The sequence below is a fragment of the Trachypithecus francoisi genome, unplaced genomic scaffold (assembly GCF_009764315.1).
Source record: "Trachypithecus francoisi isolate TF-2019V2 unplaced genomic scaffold, Tfra_2.0 Contig01461, whole genome shotgun sequence".
Classification (NCBI taxonomy): domain Eukaryota; kingdom Metazoa; phylum Chordata; class Mammalia; order Primates; family Cercopithecidae; genus Trachypithecus; species Trachypithecus francoisi.
The window spans coordinates 2,384,822-2,407,025 of record NW_022681433.1 but is presented as its reverse complement, the minus strand read 5'-3'; the positions used below and the strand labels follow the sequence as shown (position 1 = coordinate 2,407,025).

The 22,204-nt window shown below is 43.0% G+C and overlaps 1 protein-coding gene and 1 pseudogene across 1 annotated transcript; both read right to left on the bottom strand.

Moving 5' to 3' along the window:
* Window positions 1–13,409: 13,409 nt before the first annotated feature.
* LOC117096340 lies at window positions 13,410–14,575 on the bottom strand (annotated as a pseudogene).
* A 2,064-nt stretch (window positions 14,576–16,639) lies between these two features.
* On the bottom strand, window positions 16,640–21,966 carry KBTBD6 (kelch repeat and BTB domain containing 6). Its single transcript, XM_033234281.1, has one exon. The coding sequence runs from the start codon at window positions 21,506–21,508 to the stop codon at window positions 19,484–19,486; it is 2,025 nt and encodes a 674-aa protein (XP_033090172.1). The 5' UTR covers window positions 21,509–21,966; the 3' UTR covers window positions 16,640–19,483.
* Between the last annotated feature and the right edge of the window lie 238 nt (window positions 21,967–22,204).

Sequence of the window (22,204 nt, the reverse complement as noted above, 5' to 3'; positions counted from 1 at the left end):
ATATATGTACAAAAATACACATATGTAAATGAAAAATAAAATTATAAGCCCTCAAGTGACTAAATGGACCCCTTCCTGGCCAAGAAGACACCAGAGAAACCTTAAAAATGAGTTCCTGGCCATGACAGGAAAGGAGGTCAGACAGGCCTCATGACGTCCCCTCCCTTTTGGAATTTAGACACAACTGACTAGAAATAATGTTACAATAGAGATCAAAAGACTGACAGAACAAACTCTGTGGCAATAAAATACCAAATTATAAACAGGACCTAAAGCCTTGCAAGGCAAGGGTTAGGTCACACCTGCAGGCTATCTGTCCTGCTAAGCAGGTCATTTTGACCCAGTGTATTGAGGCTTGCACTCACAACCGGACTCTGACACAAAATCCTTATCCTAATTTCAACATTCCTTCTGCTAACTCCAAGTTTTTAGACAAAGCTTTGTTCCTTTAACCAATTGCAAATTTTTTTTTTTTTTTTTGAGACGGAGTCTTGCTCTGCCGCCCAGGCTGGAGTGCAGTGGCCGGCTCTCAGCTCACTGCAAGCTCCGCCTCCCGGGTTCACGCCATTCTCCTGTCTCAGCCTCCCGAGTAGCTGGGACTACAGGCGCCCGCCTCGTCGCCCGGCTAGTTTTTTTGTATTTTTTAGTAGAGATGGGGTTTCACCGTATTAGCCAGGATAGTCTCGATCTCCTGACCTCGTGATCCGCCCGTCTCGGCCTCCCAAAGTGCTGGGATTACAGGCTTGAGCCACCGTGCCCGGCCACCAATTGCAAATTTAAAAAACCTCTGAACCCACTATGACCTGTAGGCCCCTGTTTCAAGATATCCCATGTTTTTGGGCTAAACTAGTGTATAACCTCCATGTATTAATTTGTGGTTTTGGCTATAACTTTTGCTTCCCTAAAATGTATACAACAAAGTTACATTCTCGAACTCCTGATCTCACGTGATCTGCCTCCCTAGGCCTCCCATAGTGCTGGGAGTATAGGCTTGAGCCACCACTCATGGCCATAGACAAAGTTACATTCTGACTGCCTCAGGACCACTTACTCAAGGCTTCTTGGGTTTGTGTTTTCCCTGGGCCTCCATCACTCATACTGGCTCAGAATAAACCTCTAAAATATTTCACAGGGCCCGGCATGGTGGCTCAAGCCTATACTCCCAGCACTTTGGGAGGCCAAGGTGGGAGAATTGCTTGAGCCCAGGAATTTGAGACCAGCCTAAGCTACTCAGGAGGCTGAGGGGGAGGATTGCTTGAAGCCAGGAGTTCAAGGCTGTAGTGAGTTACGATTGTGCCACTGCACTACAGCCTGAGCAACACAGCTGTAAGTAAAAAAACAAAACTGTCTTTCAGACCACGTTCTTTTCCTGCCTGCAGAGTCCAGGAGAAACCCAAGAAAACAAGACAGAGACCCTGCTCTCATTAAGATTATAATCTAGTGAGGATACAAACAAGTAGACAGGCAATTACAGCACACGCATTGTCAGTGGAAGCTCTGGGGACCATGGGAGCCATCCAAGGAGCACCAACCAGATGTCAGTGTAAGGGAAGGCTTCCTGGAGAAAGTGATGTCTAATATGGAACCTGCAGAGTGAGTGGGCATTAGTGAGGTCACAGGGTGCAGTGAGAATAGGTCTGATGGGGAAGAAGAAACAGTGTATTTTCTGGAATCTGAAAGTAATTCGCTATGATTGAAGTATGCATATCTTTCTCTTTCTACTGTATTTATTTATTTATTTATTTATTTATTTTACAAAATGACAGCATGCTATATAAACTGCTTCTAATCTTAGAGCATGTTCCATATTAGTATATCAAGTGTGAGGATGAAGGCTGAGGCAGGTGGATCCCTTGAGTCCGGGAATTTGAAACCAGCCTGAGCAACACGGTAAAACTGCGTCTCTACAATAAATACATAAAGAATTAGCTGGGCGGTCGGGCATGGTGGCTCATGCCTGTAATCCCAGCACTTTGGGAGGCCGAGGTGGGCGGATTGCCTGAGGTCAGGAGTTCAAGACCAGCCTGGCCAACATGGTGAAACCCCGTCTCCACCAAAAATACAAAAATTAGCTGGGCACAGTAGCACATGCCTGTAATTCCAGCTACTCAGGAGTCTGAGGCTGGAGAATCACTTGAAACCGGGAGACAGAGGTTGTAGTGAGCCAAATCGTGCCACTGCACTCCAGCCTGGGAGACAGAGTGAGACTTGGTCTCAAAAAAAAAAAAAAAAAAAAAAAAAGAATTAGCTGGTCATGGAAGCATGCATCTGTAGTCCCAGCTACTCAGGGAGCTGAGCTGGGAGGGAGGATTGCTTGAGCCTGAGATGGGGAGGTTACAGTGAGCGGAGACTGTGTCACTGCACTCCAGACTAGGCAACAGAGCTGGGATCCTGTTTAAAAAAAAAAAAAAAAAAAATCATGAGGATGAGTCAGAGGTATAAAGGTGAGCCAGAAAGGCAAGCAATGAAAATGTATAAAGAAATTTGTAAGCTATTTTAAGTAAATTGGACTTGTACCTGATTGCTATGGCCAGCCAATTAAAGATTTTAATCAGTGAAGAGACATGATCAGATTTGTATTTTATCAAGATCACTCTGGCTGCAACATAAAGCAGGGTCTAAAATATTTTTATTTTTGTTCTTTGGACATAGTTGGTGGTCTGGTAAAGCCTACAGATCCCATCTTGAATAATTATTCAAATGCCTAAAATAAAATGTATAGGAATACACACAAAAAATGAAATTAGCAAAATAATTTCATTCACAATAGTCTCAAAAAGAGGAAAATACTTGGGAATAAAAGAAGTATAAAATTCATACTCTTGGCTGCACATGGTGGTTCACGCCTGTAATCCCAGCAATTTGGGAGGCCAACTGGGAGAACTGACTGAGCCCAGGTGCTTGAGGCCAGCCTGGGCAACATAGTGGGACCTTATCTCTACCAAAAAAACAAACAAACAAAAAAATTAGACAGGTGTAGTGGTGTGCACCTGTAGTCCCAGCTACTCAGGAAGCTGAGGCAGGAGGATTGCCTAAGCCCAGGAGGTTAATGCTGCAGAGAGCCACGATCGTGCCACTGCACTCCAGCCTAGGTGACAGAATGAGACCCTGTCTCAAATAAATAAATAAATACATAAATAAATAAAATTAGTGCCCTGAAAATTACAAATTATTGTTGAAAGAAATTAAAGAATACCTAAATTAATGAAGAACAGACGACGTTCATGGATTGGAAGACAATGTTGTTAAAATGGAAATATTCCCCAAATCGATCTACATTCAAAACAATCATGAACAAAATCCTACCTGCTCCTAAAATTCATATGGAAATGCAAGGGATGAAGAATAAGTCAAAATAATCCTGAAATAGAAGCTCAAATTTAGAGAAGTTGCACTTCCTGATTTCAAACTTCTACAAAGTTACAGTAATCGAGACATTGTGGTGCTTGGGATAAGAGTAGACACATAAATTAGTGGAATAGAATTGAGACTCCAGAAATAAACTTTTATTTTTATGGTCAATTGAATTTTAACAAGGGTTCCAAGACCGTTCAATGGGGGAGAGAATAGTTTTTTCAACAAATGGTCCTGGAACAACTAGATATCCACATGCAAAAGAAATGAAGTTTGACTCCTTCATAACGCCATACACGGAAATTAACTCACAATGAATCATAGACCTAAATGTAAGAGGTAAAACTAGAAAACGCAGGGAAGAAGATGTAGGAGGAAATCTCCATGACGTATGTTAGGGAAAGACATGACAATGAGCTGTGTTGTATCCCCTACCTGTAATCCCAGCGCATTGGGAGGCCAAAGCAGGATGATTGCTTGATTGCTTGATGCCAGGAATTTGAGACTAGCCTGAGCTACATGGTAAGAGCTTGTCTCTACATTTTTTTTTCTTTAAATTAGCCTGGTGTGGTGGTGCATGACTGTAGACCTAGCTACGTGGGAGGCTGAGGCAGGAGGATCACATTAGCCTAGGACTCTGAAGTTACAGTGATCTATGATTGTGCCACTGCACTCTAGCCTGGGTGGCAGAGCAAGACACTATCTCATAAAAAAGAAAAAAAAATTAAAGTTAATAAAGGAGAGGCATGACACTGAAAGTACAAACAATGACAGCAAAATATATTGGACTTCATCAAAATAAAAAACGTTTGTGCTTCAAAGAACACAATAAAGAAAGTGACAATTCACAGTGTTTTAGTCTGCTGGGCCTGCCATAACAAAATGTCACAGACTGGATGGCCTAAATAACAGAAAGTTATTTCCTCACAGTTCTGGAAGCTGGAAGACCAAGATGAAGGCAGCAGCAGGTGTGGTTTCCTCTGAGGTCTTTCTCCTTGGCTTGCAGATGGCCCCCTTCTCTCTGTGTCCTCACATGGCCTTTCCCTGTGCCAGTGCATTCCTGGTGTTTCTTGTACGTCCTAATGTCCTCTTCTTCTTCTTTTTTTTTGAAACGGAGTCTCGCTCTTTCGCCCAGGCTGGAGCGAAGTGGCGCGCTGCTTACTGCAACCTCTTCCCTGTCGGTTGAAGCAATTCTCCTGCCCCAGCCTCCTGAGTAGCTGGGATTACAGGCACCCACCATCACACCCAGCTAATTTGTGTGTGTTTTTTTTTTTTTTTTTGAGACGGAGTCTCGCTCTATCGCCCAGGCTGGAGTGCAATGGCCGGATCTCAGCTCACTGCAAGCTCCGCCTCTCGGGTTCACGCCATTCTCCTGCCTCAGCCTCCCTAGTAGCTGGGACTACAGGCGCCCGCCACCTCGCCCGGCTAGTTTTTTGTATTTTTTAGTAGAGACGGGGTTTCACGGTGTTAGCCAGGATGGTCTCGATCTGCTGACCTCGTGATCCACCCGTCTCGGCCTCCCAAAGTGCTGGGATTACAGGCTTGAGCCACCGCGCCCGGCCAATTTTTGTGTTTTTAGTAGAGATGGCGTTTCACGTTGGTCTTGAACTCCTGACCTCAGGTGATCCACCTGCCTCCCAAAGTGCTGGGGTTACAGGCGTGAACCACCATGCCTGGCCTCCTCTTCTTATAAGGACACCCTACTGGCTTCATTTTAATTTAATTACCTCCTTAAAGGTATCTCCTAATACAGTCACATTTGTACTGGGGGTTAGGGTTTCCTTCATTTCCACCAAATGAAGATGTGTGAATTAAATATGGTGTATACATGCAATGGAATATTAGACCATGCAAAGGAATGAAATATTGATACATGCCAAAGCATAGATGAAACTTGAAAACATTATGCTAAGTAAAAGAAGCCAGATACAAAAGATCATATATTGTATGACATTCCATAATTCAACTTAAATAAAATGCCTATAGAGACAAAGAGTAGATTGGTGGTTGCCTCAGTCTGAGGGAGAGGGGTGAGGCTGAGAAGAAATGGGAGGTGACTGCTAATGCGTACAGGGTTTCTTTGAGAGTGATGAAAAGAATGTTTAATTGTCGTGATGGTTGTACAACTCTGTGAATATACAAAATATTGAACTATGTACTTTAAATGGGGAATTATATGATATGTCAACTGTATCTCAATAAAGCTATTAAAAATACATAGGATTACAAACAAATCCAATTATTTTAAAATACAGTTTTCCAAAAAAATTTTTTTTTTTTTTTTTGAGATAGAGTCTCACTCTGTTGCCCAGGCTGGAGTGCAATGGTGTGATCTCGGCTCACTGCAACCTCTGCCTCCAAGCAATTCTCCTGCCTCAGCCTACTGAGTAGCTGGGATTATAGGTGCCCACCACCAGGCCCGGCTAATTTTTTTGTATTTTTTTTTAGTAGAGATGGAGTTTCACCATGTTGGCCAGGCTGTTCTTGAACTCCTGACCTCAGGTAATCTGCCTGCCTCAGCCTCCCAAAGTGCTGGGATTATAGACATGAGCCGCCACACCCAGCCTAAAATATTTTAAAAGCATAAGATAGTGTTGAGCTGGGTGTGGTGGCTCACGCCTGTAATCCCAGCACTTTGGCAGGCTGAGGCAGGTGGATCACCTGAGGTCAAGAGTTTGAGACCAGCCTGGCCAACATAGTGAAACCTCGTCTCTACTAAAAATACAAAAAATTAGCTGGACGTGGTGGCAGGCGCTTGTAATCCCAGCTACTAGGGAGGCTGAGCCAGGAGAATCGTTTGAACCTGGGAGGTGGAGGTTGCAATGAGCCAAGATTGCACCATTGCACTCCAGGCTGGGCAATAAGAGCGAAACTCCGTCTCAAAAAAAAAAAGATAGTATTATATGTGCTTCTTTATACATAAGAAGATCTAGATCTAGCAGTAGGTCTTAACAATAACTACCATATTTCAGAGAACTAATGAATATAAATGATAATTTGAGATATTTGCAACAACTGCAACATGATATAAAATATTTACAATTTCTTTCTTTCTTTCTTTCTTTTTTTTAGATAGAGTCATACTCTTACCCAGGCTGGAGTGCAGTGGCACAATCTTGGCTCACTGCAGCCTCCGCCTCCGCCTCCGCCTCCCAGGTTCAAGAAATTCTCCTATCTCAGCTTCCCAAGTGGATGCCTGTAGCACCCATCACCACACCCAGCTAATTTTTGTATTTTTAGTGGAGATGGGGTTTCACCATGTTGGCCAGGTTGGTCTTGACTCCTGACTTCAAGAGATCCACCTGCCTCAGCCTCCCAAAGTGCTAGGATTACAGGTGTGAGCCACTGCGCCCAGACTTGAAATATTTATAATTTCTATCATTAGGAAAGTTACAGGTAGTGCTAATATTATTGTGGCATATTGCTTACATTCATAAAAAGGAAATATTAAGTTTTAGTTATAGATTAGTGAAAATAAATACATATTTTTTTCTCAACAAAGTTCATGAGTCCTTTGAATTCTACCTACATACTTGGGTGTGTGGGGGGGGGGGTCTTCACACTCCAAGTAATAAATCCTGAATTAAAGAAGAAACCAGTTAGAAGGTTATTATAGAAGCCCAAGCCAGCATATATGTGGGCTAGCGTGAAGACAGCAGGGATGGAGAAAAGCGGGCAGCGTGTAGTTGTATTGTGGGAGCCAAGTAAGTAGAGTTTAGTGATGGAATGGATGTGGACAGTGAGGCAGATGGAGGGAAAGATGACGCCTGGGCTCCTGCCATGTACCTGAGTGGATCCCTCCATCACAACGGGAAGTGTGGAAAGAGAAGCAGCTTCTGGGAAGTGAGACTAGGTGAGGAAAAAGAGATCTGTTTGGAATATGTTTAGCACAGGCAGAGCTGTGGAACAGGATAACTGAATATATGGTTCTGGAGCTCAGAAGAAAAGATGAACTAGAGATACAGATTTGGGAGTCATCAACATCAACCATGCTTGAATGCAGTGGCACAGAGAGAAGGAGAAATATAGAGAAAGAAGATGGCCAAAGCGGGAGCTAGAGGGTCAGAAATGTTCGAGGGAAGAGAAGATTGACTAGAAGGCAGAATAGATGTTGGAGATGGAGCAGAATCAGAGAAGGAGGAAAGCCAGGAGAGTTGATTCCTAGCACCAGACAGATGCAGGGCTCACCTGCAAAATTATACAATCTTTTCATACAGGTAGTTTGTAACATACTGTGCTTTGGGATCATGTGATGTATACTTTTATAATGTGTGCTGTTATACTTACCAAGCTTAAAACTGAAATTTAAAAATAGGCCAGGCACGGTGGCTCACACCTGTAATTCCAGCACTTTGGAAGGCTGAGGAGGGCAGATTACTTGAGCTAGGGAATTGGAGACCAGCCTGGGCAACGTGGCAAAACTCCATGTACCAAAAATACAAAAATATTAGCCAGGTGTGGTGGTGTGCACCTGTGGTCTCAGGTTCTCAGGAGGCTGAGGTGGAAGGATCACTTGAGCTCAGGAGGTGGAGGTTGAAGGGAGCTGAGATCGCCTCACTGTACTCCAGTGACGTGACAGAGTGAGACTCTGTCTCAATTAAAAAAAAACAAAAAATTGTACTCTATTACTGATTCCAAGAAGCTATTTTCTCTTATTTCGTCTCTGACTTTTAAAAAACACAAAAAAGTCTTCATTTAAAAACTACCACTTGACAAATTATTTATTTTTATTGTGGTAAAATATAAATAACACAAAATTCATCATTTTTAATAAAAATTGTATGCATTCATTTATTTAGTTGTCTTAGAAATGGGGGTCTTGCTATGTTGCCTAGACTGAACTCGAACTCCCAGGCTCAAGCAATCCTCTCACCTTAGCCTCACTAGTAGCTGGGACCACACTGCATGCAACAATAAAATTTACCATTTTAAATTGGCCCTTAAAATTGAGTGGCATTAATTATATTTACAATGATATACAACAATCACTACTATTTCCAAAACATCTTTGTTACCGCAAACAGAAGATCTGTAACCATTTGAGGAGTAACTTTCCATTCCTCCCTATCTCTAGCCCCTGAAAACCTCTAATCTACTTTGTATCTATGAATTTGCCTATTCTAGATATTCATATAATTCATAACAATATTCATATGACTCCATTTCATACAAGTGAAATCATACAATATTTATCCTTTTGTGTCTGGCTTATTTCACCCAGCATGATGATTACAAGTGTTCTGCAGTGGGCAGGACTAAGCAAACCTACCTCCAAAGTCTGAGAAAGCTGAGAGGCCAAGGAGGCTGATATAACCAGCTCTTCAGAAAGAAACATTTAATAGAGACTTAAAATTCCACCGGTAATTGTCTTTTATATCCCTTCTGAATCACCTATATCCTTTCCCTACCATAAGCCCTGGGTCTGGTGAGTAATGGCACAGGGATCCACCATCTTGTCTTGCTGCCCTTAGAGACTATGGCTTCTGTTTTTAAGTCTCTATTAAATGTTTCTTTCTGAGGGTGAAATATTCCACTATGTTCATAAAAGAGAAAAACATACAGTGTGAGAGAACTATGATTTATAATATCATTATTCCATGATTAAAAACACTGTGTGTGTTTGGTTGTCTGGTAGAATATGCACATCAGAAACAACCTGTAGTTCTGGAAGCCTCTGGGTTGCTATAACAACCAGACAAAACAGTTTAATAATAGCTCTACTGCAAAGCTGGAAAATTGACAAAAAGATGAGGCTATAAATGCAGGTGTTTGTCATATAAATGTGAACAACTACCAAACACATTTATTTCTTCAACAAATATTCATTGAGTGCCAACGCCGCACCTGGTCCTATTGCTAGGAACTTCGAAAAAGATAAATATGGTCCATGCCATGACGGCATATACATTCTTCTTTTTTGGTGACAACAGGTGCACACCACATGCCTGGCTAATTTTGGGATTTTTAGTAGATACAGGGTTTTGCCACATTGTCCAGGCTGGTCTCGACAACTCCTGGACTCAAGCCATCCAATGCCTTGGCCTCCCAAAGTGCTGGGATTTATAGGCATGAACCACCGCACCCAGCCTCATATACATTCTAATGGAGGAGACACATAATAAAGAATAAACAGATTGATAAACTGAATGCTTGCAGCATGAGAAGAGCCCTACCGTAAAGCAAGCAATGGGATTATGATACCGAACACGCACTAACTAGTGTAAAATATGGAGAAAAGTCTGGTCGTATCATATAAACAAAATCTTGTCTTCACCATGACTCACACCTGTAATCCCAGCATTTTGGGAGGTAGAGGCAGGTGGACCACCTGAGGTCAGGAATTGGAGACCAGCCTGGCCACGATGGGAAACGCCATCTCTACTAAAAATACAAAAAGTTGCCGGCGTGGTGGTGTGCGTCTGTAATCCCAGCAACTTGGAAGACTGAGGCAGGAGAATCACTTGAACCCAGGAGGTGGAGGTTGCAGTGAGCTGAGGTCGTGACACTGTACTCCATCCTAGACAACAACAGCAAAACTCCATCTCAAAAAAAAAAAAAAAAGTTGTCTTTAAGTTTTTTGGTTAAAAACTTTTAAGTGTAAATTAAAACTTTTAAGTTTAAACTAAACTGAACTGGGACTACAGGTGCGCACCACACATCTGGCTAAATTTTGTATTTTTAGTTGAGACAGGGTTTCGCCATGTTGGTCAGGCTGGTCTCGAACTCCTGACCTCAAATGATCCACCTGCCTCAGCCTCCCAAAGTGCTGGGATTACAGGCGTGAGCCACCATACTTGGCCCTACTTTTTGTTTCTTGAGAAAGGGTCTCACTCTGTCACCCAGGCTGGAGTGCAGTGGCATGATCACAGCTCTCACTGCAGCCTTGACCTTCTAGGCTTAAGTGATCCTTCCACCTCAGCCTCCCAAGTAGCTGGGACCACAGGCACATGCCACCATACCTGGTTAATTTTCCTATTTTTTGTAGAGGCAGGGTTTTACCAAGTTGACCAGGTTGGTCTCAAACTCCTGGGTTCAAACCATTCACCCGCCTCGGCCTCCCAAACTGCTGGGATTACAGGCATAAGCCACTGCACCCAGCACCTTTAAGTTTATGCGAGATTAGTAGAAATGAAATATAGAATGGAGTCACATACTTGAGAGAATTATCCAAAATGTTTTCTGAAAGCTGTTCTGAAGCTTTCACAAACCGAAAAAAAACGGCACTATATGTATATATTGAGTAAAGCACAATCTACCTGAAATCAGTACAAGAAATGGGCAAGAAACTAAGTTTTGAATAAACTATTGTGGCTAATGGTCTGAACTTCAACAAAGGGGGAAATAAGTAGATTACATTCACACAGCACTGCAAAGATGATTCAGGCACAGAAAATGCTGGAATGTTGCTAGATAGTCTAGTTAGCTCTAAGAAATTTCCAGTTTTTGGCGGGGCGTGGTGGCTCACACCTGTAATCCCAGCACTTTGGGAGGCCAAGGCAGGCAGATTATGAGGTCAGGAGTTCCAGACCAGGCTGGCCAACATAGTGAAACATCATCTCTACCAAAAATACAAAAATTAGCTGGGTTGGCCGGGCGCGGTGGCTCAAGCCTGTAATCCTAGCACTTTGGGAGGCCGAGACGGGCGGATCACGAGGTCAGGAGATGGAGACCATCCTGACTAACACGGTGAAACCCCGTCTCTACTAAAAAATACAAAAAACTAGCTGGGCGAGGTAGCCGGCGCCTGTAGTCCCAGCTACTCGGAAGGCTGAGGCGGGAGAATGGCGTGAACCCGGGAGGCGGAGCTTGCAGTGAGCTGAGATCCGGCCACTGCACTCCAGCCTGGGCGACAGAGTCAGACTCCGTCTCAAAAAAAAAAAAAAAATTAGCTGGGCATGGGGGCATGTACCTGTAGTCCCAACTACTCGGGAGGCTGAGGCAGGAGAATCACTTGAACCCAGGAGGTGGAGGGTGTGGTGAGCTGAGATCACACTACTGCACTTCAGCCTAGGCAACAGAGTGAGACTCCACCTCAAAAAATAAATAAATAAAAAATAATAAAAATAGCCTTTCTCCCCTATCCTACAAGGAGCAGTGGCTGAATTCTAACTAGATACATGTTGATCCAGAATAGAGACTACCTCTCCCAGGCATCCCTGCAGCAAGATGTGGCCATGTAGTTAACATCTGGCCAATTTCACGCGACCCGAAGCAATATGCACAATTTCCCTTACAGGGAGAGTCGTGCCCTCCCCTTCCCTTTCTTTCTTGATGGCTGGAATGTGGACATGAGGATGAACCACCTTGGACCGTGTGGGTCAGGGCAACACCTTAAGTAAGGATAGTAGAACAGGAAGATAGAAATGCCTGGGTCTCAAGATGACTTTGTAGATTGGGATCCACATAACAGACTGGACTTTTATATAAGGAACTTATTTAAAGAACTAGGGAGTCCCAGCCTGGGCAACATAGTGAGACCTGATCTCTACTAAAAAAAAAAAAAAAAAAAAAAATTAAGGCTGGCATTGTGGCTCACGCCTGTAATCCCAGCACTTTGGGAGGCTGAGGTGGGCGGATCACCTGAGGTCATGAGTTCGAGACCAGCCTGACCAACATGGAGAAACCCTCTCTCTACTAAAAATACAAAACTAGCCAGGTGTGGTGGTGCATGCCTGTAATCCCAGCTACTTAGAAGGCTGAGAGAGCAGAATCACTTGAACCTGGGGGACGGAGATTGCGGTGAGCCGAGATGGCACCATTGCACTCCAGCCTGGGCCACAAGAGCGAAACTCTGTCTCAAAAAAAAAAAAAATTAACCGAGCATGGTGGTGCATGCCTGTGGGCCAGCTACACGGAAGGCTGGGTTGGAAGGATCACTTGGGCCCAGGCAATCGAGGCTGCAGTGAGCTATGATCATGCCACTGCACTCTGGCCTGGGTGACAGAGAGAGACTCTGTATCTAAAAAAAGAAAAAAGAAGTATAGGGTCTCTATTACATACAACCAACCTATGTGCTAACTAATGCATAAAGTGAGAAAAAACACTGTCCCAAGATACAGTCTCTGTATTATATATACATATATACACACACACACACATATGTATTTCTCTGTATATAGAGAAAGCCCTGTAAACATTGAGACTCTGGATTAGGCTGTGTTTGAAGTGAGTGCCATTGCTGGATTTTCTCATTATGATAGGCAAAAAGATCCTATTTTGTTTTCTTATCTAAATTAAGGTTCTGTTGCTTATAATTGAGATTCCTGACTCCTCTCCTTTAAGGCATATTCGTTTTAGAAGAATATTTTGGCCCCACTCACATAAATCTGATTTGGCTAGTTTTCCAAGAATTAAGGATTAGTTTTCCCCAAAAGAATATTCCTGATTGAGACATAGCAGTTCCAACCAGCAATTTTAGCTTTGGAGGTAAGAATGTAAAAGCTTGACTCTATTGGAGAAAGGTGGCTCCATACTGACTAGGGTTTTTTTGGTTGTTGTTGTTTTTTATGAGACAGGGTCTTGCTCTGAAACCCAAGTTGGAGTGCAGTAGCATGATCACAGCTCACTGTAGCCTTGACCTCTAGGATTCAAGCAATCCTCCCACTGCAGCCTTCCAAGTAGGCATGTGCAACCACATTCAGCTAATTTTTTCCAAATGAATCATAGCCAGTGTATTCCAGTTCTTCAAAATTTATACTCAATATGTTGTTTCTAAAATGTACATCACCCTTTATATAATAGTTCTTTCTTTTCTTTCTTTCTCTCTTTCTTTTGAGTCTTGTTCTTGTCACCCAAGCTGGAGTGCAATGGCGTGATTTCAGCTAACTGCAACCTCCGCCTTCTGGATTCAAATGATTCTCCTGCTTCAGCCTCCCAAGTAGCTGGGATTACAGGTGCCCGCCACCACGCTTAGCTAATTTTTGCATTTTTAGTAGAGATGGGGTTTCACCACGTTGCCTGGGCTGGTCTGAAACTCCTGACCTCAGGTGATCCACTCACCTTGGCCTCCCAAAGTGCTAGGATTACAGGTGCGAGCCACCGCACCCAGCCTATAGTTTTTTCATCTTTTCTTTACAGTTCTTCAGTAGAAGCCAGAATCTTGAGTTGCCCAGTTAGGAGCCTGTGACCTGCTATTCTGAATAAGTTTCTTTTCAATATTCATGGCCAACATCTGACTTCTAAAAGAAAAGCTTTTGGTCTTTTCAATCACTTGCTGATAGGGTGAGATTGCACTGTTATCCATGACCTAATTTAGAATCAATCTTGGCATCCAGTCTTACATGCCTAATCAAAATTACAGTCTACCTTTCAGCTTCTTCTGGAGTCATGTTTAGTTTGTCTGCCAACATGTTAATGCCAATATACTAGTAGCTGTGATAGAAAGTCTCAAATAGGAAGAGATGGGCATTATCAGTGAAATCCTCAAGACAAGCCACCAAGAAGTCATTCACAAACACTGATTCACATTCCCTCAGCTTTATCTGAGCCCCATCAAAGTCAAAGTTAACACATCAGCATTCAATAAATTCTGTAATTGGGTCTTTATATGTTTAAGACTCCTGTTGAATAACTTCGACTAGATCTTTCAGCACCTGCTGAAGCTTTTGAGCATCCTTCTTTGTTATAACTGCTGTAGTCAAATAGTGAAGAATGTGTGGACACGTTGTCTGAATTGCACTAAGATACTGTGGTTGGTAAAGGAAGAGATTAATAATATTATTGTGACCTTTGGGGTGACTGAAGAAAACAGAGACCAGTGAAAGAGCCATGTTCTCTGCTGAAGAGACTGGAGTGGAGAACGCACAGAATTATTATCTATCTGTTGCTGGAACCTTCAATGCACTTGCAAGTGAAGCAAAACACAGCTAATCTGTAAATTAAGAATTCACCAACACTCTAAAAAAATAAAGATACGCTGCTGCTCCTGAGTAATTCCCACATTCATATTGGAATTTTGCCTATCTGTAGAGCTAATCTAAACATTCCTGCCTACAGCCAAGCTGGTCTGCCAGGTAGTCAAACAGTATCCTACCATCCCTGGTTGGCTGCATTTGCCTTGTAGTTTCTGGATCTTCAAATATCTTCACAATTGATTCTGCTTCTGCCTGAAAAATGCTTTAAGTTTACTACAGGGAAAGCTGGCCTCTGAAATCTTAATGCAGACTTGGGATGCAGCCGTGGAAGACCTTACATGGTTAAAAGAGACCAGCCTGGCTGACATGGTGAAACACTGTCTCTACTAAAAATACAAAAATTAGCTGGGTGTAGTGGCAGGCGCCTACAATCCCAGCTACTCAGAAGGTTGAAGCAGGACAATTGCTTGAACCCGGGAGGCGGAGGGTGCAGTGAGCTGAGATTGCACCACTGAGTTCCAGCCTGGGAGACAGAACAAGACTCTGTCTCAACAAAAATAAAAACAAAAAAATAATAAAGCCTTAGTTGGAATAAGGCTGGGCATGGTGGCTTATACATGTAATCCCAGCACTTTGGGAGGCTGAGGTGGGAGGATAAAACTTGAGGCCAGGAGTGTATTATTTCAACAAAAAATTTTAAAACATTAGCTGGTAATGGTGGTGTGTGCCTGTAGTCCTAGTTACTCAGGAGGCTAAGGTGGGAGGATGGTTTGAGCCCAGGAATTCAAGTTTACAGTGAGTTATGATTGTGCCACTGCACTCCAGCCTAGGCAAAATAATGAGACTCTAATATGGTTTGTCTGTGTCCCCGCCCAAATCTCGAATTGTAGCTCCCATAATTCCCACATGTCACAGGAGGGACCCGGTGGGAGGTAACTGAATCATGAGGGTGGGTCTATTCTGTGTTGTTCTGCTGACAGTGAATAAGTCTCATCAAATCTGATGGTTTTATATAGGGAGCTCCCCTGCACATGCTCTCTCTTGTCTGCCACCATGTAAAGTGTGACTTTTTTTTTTTGAGATGGAGTCTCTGTTGCCCAGGCTGGAGTGCAGTGGCATGATCTCAGCTCATTGCAACCTCTGCCTCCTGGGTTCAAGTGATTCTCCTGCCTCAGCCTCCAGAGTAGCTGGGACTATAGGTGCCTGTCATCAAGCCCAGCTAATTTTTGTATTTTTTAGTAGAGACGGGGTTTTGCCACGTTGGCCAGGCTGGTCTCAAACTCCTGCTCTCATGTGATCCCGCCCACCTTGGCCTCCCAAAGTGTTGGGATTACAGGTATGAGCCACCTTGCTTGGCCTTTTGCCTTCCACCATGATTGTGAGGCCTCCTCAGCCACATGGAACTGTGAGTCCATTAAACCCCCTTTTCCTTATAAATTACCCAGTCTCGGGTACGTCTTTATTAGCAGCATGAGAACAGATTAATACAGACCCTGTCTCTATTTAAAAACAAATCAGGTTATTTAGAATAATAAAAGGGGTGTTGACATTTTTAAGCAGGTATGGCAAAAGAGATCCTATTACAAGTGATCTTACCTTGGGTCTGATGAGCTTCAGAAATGGGAAACATCCTTGAAATTATAATTATGTCCCTTTTGCTTGGGAATGGATCAAAAGCTTTCCTCAGATTCTCAACAAGATATAAAAATTAAAAAATAAATCCCTGCTCAATTAAAAATGATGAAAAAGAGCTATTACTACTTAATTTCAATCTTTAATCCATATTTAGACAAGTTAGTGGCTAAATTTGTTTCTATTTTATCCTTTTGAAAACCCTAATGCTACTTATCATCTGCATTTAAAAGAATTTACAATAATTTGGGTTCTCAGCTTTTCAGACTACAGGGACATAAATACAAAGGATAATTAATGTCATTCTAAATCTTACAGATGGTAGTCTGACAAATGACATTATATTAAGTGTTTGCTAAAATATGTGTGGATTAATTGGAAAACTATACAATTATGTTGTCATGAAGGGATTTCAGCACTGCAGTGATCCCCAACCTTTTTGGCACCAGGGACCTGTTTCCATGACTAGGGGTATGGGGATAGTTTCAGGATGAAATCGTTCCACCTCAGACCATCAGGCATTAATTAGATTCTCATTAGGAACATGTAACATAGATCCCTTGCACATGCAGTTCACAATAGAGTTTATGCTCCTATGAGAATCTAATGCTACTGCTGATCTAATAGGAGGCAGAGCTAATACTCGCTTGCCTGCAGCTCACTGTGTGAGCCCAGTTCCTAACAGGCCACAGACCGGTACAGGTCTGCAGCCTGGGGGCTGGGGACCCCTAATTAACTGCACACACAAAAGTTTTATACATTTAGTAGAATCACTGAAGTAAGAAGTCAGGAAGCATAAGTTCTGGTACCAGTTTTATTTATAATTAACCACATACAAATCACTTTTCTACAAAATAATGGTTAACATCTATTCCTTAATTCACAGAAATATCACAAAACCAAAATCCTTCCCACGATATACTACTATTTAGTCTAAGCTTTAATTCAAAGGTTGAGAATGACGAATTGGAGAATGTCTTTCATACATAAACTGCTTTCCTTAATTCTGCAGATGGGTAATCTGTTTGAGATTAGCACTGTCATGTTTCAACCTTAGAGAACAAAAAGCTATCAACAAGATAATGGTAAAGAAAATGCTAGCCAAAAAATAACACTATTGAGAAATAGGCGCGTATTAAGTGCAATACTTATAACATCTCTGATGTCAAATGACCAAAATTTAGCCTTAGGGCACTAAAGCACATCTATCCTTTTGAAGCACATACTAGTACGGCACATTTTATTTCACTAAAAGTGATGTTAAACATGAATGTCTTGTAGACTATTTAAAGAGCCAGTCAAATGGCTAAAAAAAACCCATTGTTTTTTGTTATAACTCTTTTTGTGTCTCCCTCTTCCATTCTCATCTTAGGATATTTTACTCAAAAATTTAGTTACCCACCCCAAACACCTTTCTCTCCCTTCTGCCAGGGTGTAACAAATATTAACATTCTGTCACTAGAAAATAAACACTGAAGAGGAATTAGCATGTTAATGAACAAAGATTAAGGAAGGTAATACTAACAGGATAAAGGAAAATGTAGACCATAAGCATCTGGTCATTTATCATGTACATGTATCATGTCAACCATTATATATTAAATCTTCAAGAGGTAAGTACTTTTGTTTTAGTGTGTTTAACAATGTCAGTTTCGTGGGATTTAGTCTCTGTTCCTGGACTTTCTCTTACATTATGGTAACAGAAAAACAAAGACTGGAGCACGGTTTACAGAGAAATACAAAACACATACAAACATCATAATAAAATAGCCATTTATATCACTATTAGAGAAATATTTTAGAGAAAACATACTTTCACCAGTGGCCTCAAATGCCATCATCCACTTATGTTCTTTAACTATCAACTTTGTTTTTCTAAGAGATGGGATCTTGCTCTGTTGCCAAAGCTGGAGTGCAGAGACAGGATCACAGCTGCAGCCCTGAACTCCCAGGCTCAAGTGATCCTACATTCAAGTGATCCTCCCAAATAGCTGGGACTACAGACTTGGGCCACCATTCCCAGACATATTTTTTATTTTTGTAGAGATGGGGTTTTGCTATGTTGCCCAGGCTGCTCTCAAACTCCTGGGCTGAAGCAATCCTCCCATCTCAGCCCCCTGAGTTGCTAGGATTACAGGCATGAGCCACTACACCCAGCAACTGTCAACTTGTAATACAAAAATACCTTCAAGCTGATAATCAAGAACATTTAGTGACTTTAAAAAGTTGACAGAGTATTTTCATGCTACACAAAACAGTTCTATACACAGCTTTATAGTTTTAAAGTTCTTTCCTGGCACTTGACTTTATAGTTAACACAATGACTACTGATATCAACGAAATACTGTTTTTAGCTTATATATATTTTCAAAATCAGTATTACCTCACAAAACAGTAAAGAAATATCACTTCTGCTGAAGAATCCTCTAAGATGAACACCAAAACTGTGCAGCTAAAACATATTGAGAATCACATACATTTTTAAGGCAATAGATAAAAATTTATACAATCCAGTGAAATTTATACATGTCCAGCGGAAAAAAGGATTATTCCTCTGATTAAACGAAGCATGTATCAGGTTTAGATCAACAATACAAATCTACAAAGCAAGTTACTTCTTTTTTAAAGTTTTTTGATGATTTGGTGATTTGGTGACACAACCAGAATATAATTTTTTAGATGAAAATTGGTCACTTTGCAAATCTACATCCTAAATTCCAAAATTAAAACAAAACTTCTTTTCAAACAGCAGATTCCTGGTTTGTTGTTTTTACTGTCAATGAGCTTATAGCTATTCTCTGTATTATTATAAATGAAATCACCATTCAGTCACTCTAACACACATATACTTTTTTTTGAGACGGAGTCTTGCTCTGTCACCCAGGCTGGAGTGCAGTGGCCCAATCTCGGTTCTCTGTAGCCTCTGACTCCCGGGTTCCAGCAAATCTCCTGCCTTGGCCTCCTGGGTAGCTGGGATTACAGGCACATGCCACCAGGCCCAGCTAATTTTTGTATGTTTAGTAGAGATGGGGTTTCACCATGTTGGCCAGGCTGGTCTTGAACTCCTGACCTCAGGTGATCCACCCACCTCGGCCTCCCAAAGTGCTGGGATTACAGACGTGAGCCACTGCGCCCGGCCTGCATTTTTTCTTCACAGAAGAAAACAAAAGTAAAACTTCTCAAATTATGTTTAACTTATAACACATTTTGCAAAGACCCCTTAGGTTAACCATTTTGGAAATCTACATTGTTCCGAAGAAAAAGATAAGCTTTCAAAACACTATCTAGCAATTCCTAATCATTTTTCTATTATAAAAATTAAAATTCAAAAGTTACTGCCAAAACAGAATGTAAAATTTATCAAAAGACTAAATTAGTGTCATGAAACATAAACATACTAAATAATCAAATAAATACTGGACCCTTAGCACAGAAAATTATTAGAAGGTTGATTTGAGTGTTAAAATGTGTAATATTAAATTACCTTCGTATTTCAAATATTACTTTTTCTAAACCAAACCAGCAGTTAATCAACTTTTCCTTTCCTTTAGGAACAAAAAAGATATTTAAGATATTTTCCAAAACAGTAAAAACAACTTAGTGTTTCAATTCAGTTACAACAAACCCTGCTGATCCTGTGCATTTCACTGAGGCGCTACACGCACCCAAAAATCATCATCAGAAAGAGAACTTGAACTTCCTGACTCAGAGTCTGGCTCACTGAATCCACCTAAGTCCCATTCAGTGCTAGACTCACTTGGTATTTCTTCTTCTTCAGTGAGAAAACTCTGACCAGGTTCAAGGCAGGAAGGATAAACACGAGCAGAGAGGCAAAAAAAGTTAGAATCAAACTGCAAGAGGCCTAATGTGGTACCTATATTAATCCATTGGTCTCCCCTAATATCATATTCATACACAGTCACCCGGTTCTTTTTCCATTGTGGGGTGCGAGAGGTGATGAGCAACAATTTTTGGCCATGCTTGATAATCCGGTAGTTGTTGGTCTCTGAGACCAAGGGAATATTATTCATTTGCCTCCATTCTGCCCTAACTGGGTTGTAGACCTTCATGACTGGGATGTCACAGATACAATAGATCTCCTCATTGAAGACGCACGCTTCCTGAAAGTCATTGCGCTTCAGAGAAACGCACTTCAACCACATATTATGGCTAGGATCATAACAGAACATGCGCTTACTGTTGAGGGCATAGAGATAGTCCCGAATTACCATTAGGTCAAAGGATAAAAAAGAATGGGGCAGTGGAGCCACCAATGCCCACTGGTTTCTCTTAACATTGTAGCATTCCACTTCCTTCAATTTAACTCCAGTAATAGGGTCTCGCCCCCCCAAAATGTAGATGTAGCCATTGAGATATGCCACATCCATGCCCTCACGACACAGCAAGCGATCTGCAAGTTGCTGCCAACTATTCTGAGCTGGTTTATACACCCAGAGGTCTGTCCTGGGTTGGGCAGCTAGATAGATGTCATGGTCAGGAGAGATACAGACAGCTAAGGTGGTGACAGTCCTAGTGTGAGCCAGACAGGTCAAAGGTGACGGCACTTTGTAAAGGTCCCCCGAGTATGGATCACAGCAGAGAAAGGGATCTCTGGGGTGTCCAAAGAAGATCACCATCTCCTTGGCACACATACCCAGTCTCTGGGGTGGATTTTCTGCTGCAGATACAAGAGAGTTGCTGCTGCTACTGCTGCTGCTGCTGTTTGGCACTGGCACCAGAGACTTGTACAACAGGTCACCATAGCGCATCTGCAGGGCCCCTTCAATAACGTCCAGGCAGTACTTCTTCACGATGGGCTTGGTCAGCAGCCCTTCTAAGTAGTCCTGATCTTCTTCAGTGAAGTGCATCCAGCGCACGCACTTGAAGACTTCTGCAGCACTGGGACCCCGCTCTTTGGGAGCAGCCTCCAGCCACTGCACTGCCACGTGGCACACTGTCTGCTCACTCTCCACGTCCAGACTATCCAAGCGTAGGACTGCCAGCAGTTGGGCCAGGGTGAGATCTGCTAGAGTCTCCTCCCGAATTGAACCCATGTGGCTGAGCTGCTTGAAGTTCTGAGCTACATAGGACTGGGCCTGGGATCGCAGCTTGCGATGGCCAAAGGCGTCTGCAAACTTGAGGATGGCCGTGCAGTTGGTCAGGTCAAGACGTCGGGCTAAGAAGGAGGCACAGGCTTCCCGCACATACTCCAGCTGTAGCATGTCGGAGGCCGCGTACAGGCGCTCCACGTTGGCCTCACTGAGAGACACACGACCCGTGTAGCAGTAGTCGACCAACACCTCGAAGGACTCGGCGTCCACATCGTGCATGGTCACGCTGGTCTGCTGGCTCTCGTACATGCCACCTGTGAACATGCTCTTGAAGTAGGGACACGCGGCGGCCAGCACATTGCGGTTGCAGGGGAAGAGGCGACCCGTGCCAGGCCCGCTGCCAGGCGTCACCACCTCGATGGTCACATCACACAGCTGCCGCGCATCGTAGAAGGACTTGAGCTGTGCCAGCAGGGCTGCAGAATGGGCCGTGTCCTTTAATTCCTCTGGACCCGTGAAAAAGGCCGAAACTGTGGGTTTGTGAATCTTCTTGGGCCGCTTCCCACCACGGGGACTGGCGAGGCGGCGAGAGCGCGGGGCGTCTTCCCGGGACTGCATGGTGGAGATGGCGACGGGCGCTGATGGCGAGAAAGGCTGCCGGACCCGGCTCTGGCTCCTCCTCAACCTTCCCTCGCTGACGCTAAGATAGCAGCGTCTCCCAAGAGACCGCAGCACGAGCCCATTTACTGAATTCAGCCCTACCCTGCGGAGCTGCCTCCCTTTATCGTTTAGACAGTAGCTGACTCACCCTCTCTCACTCCCGCGTCCTTTCTCCGCGTCTGCTCGCCTTCACAGGACCCGCTGGCTTGGAGCCGTAGAAACCGCTACTGCCGCGTGGGCGACAATACTAGGCGCCCAGGAGAACTGCCGCTCCCAGGTTGCCTTTCGCGCCCCGAGGGCTGCTGGGGCTCTCGGACTCCCCGGCCGATACCGAGGGAAAGAATCCGCTTTGCATGTTGGGAATAGTAGTTTGTGTAATATCGCGATCCTTCTCTGGTGTTCCTTGTTTTAACTGACGACACTCGAAAGCGCCAGTTTTCCTAGATTCTATTTTGTGGTTTGGAACTTTGGTTTTGGAATCCACAGTAGTCGCCTCGTTCTAGTATGTATTGTTCGACTTGTCTCTTTGAACTGTTTCTTCTTTTGTACAGTGTGAACAGTAGTATTTCATGGGATTGTGTGAAGATTAAATGAGTTCGTTATAGGACGTTTTAATATTTATTGGTTTGTAGAATAATTACTCAGTTCTTAGAA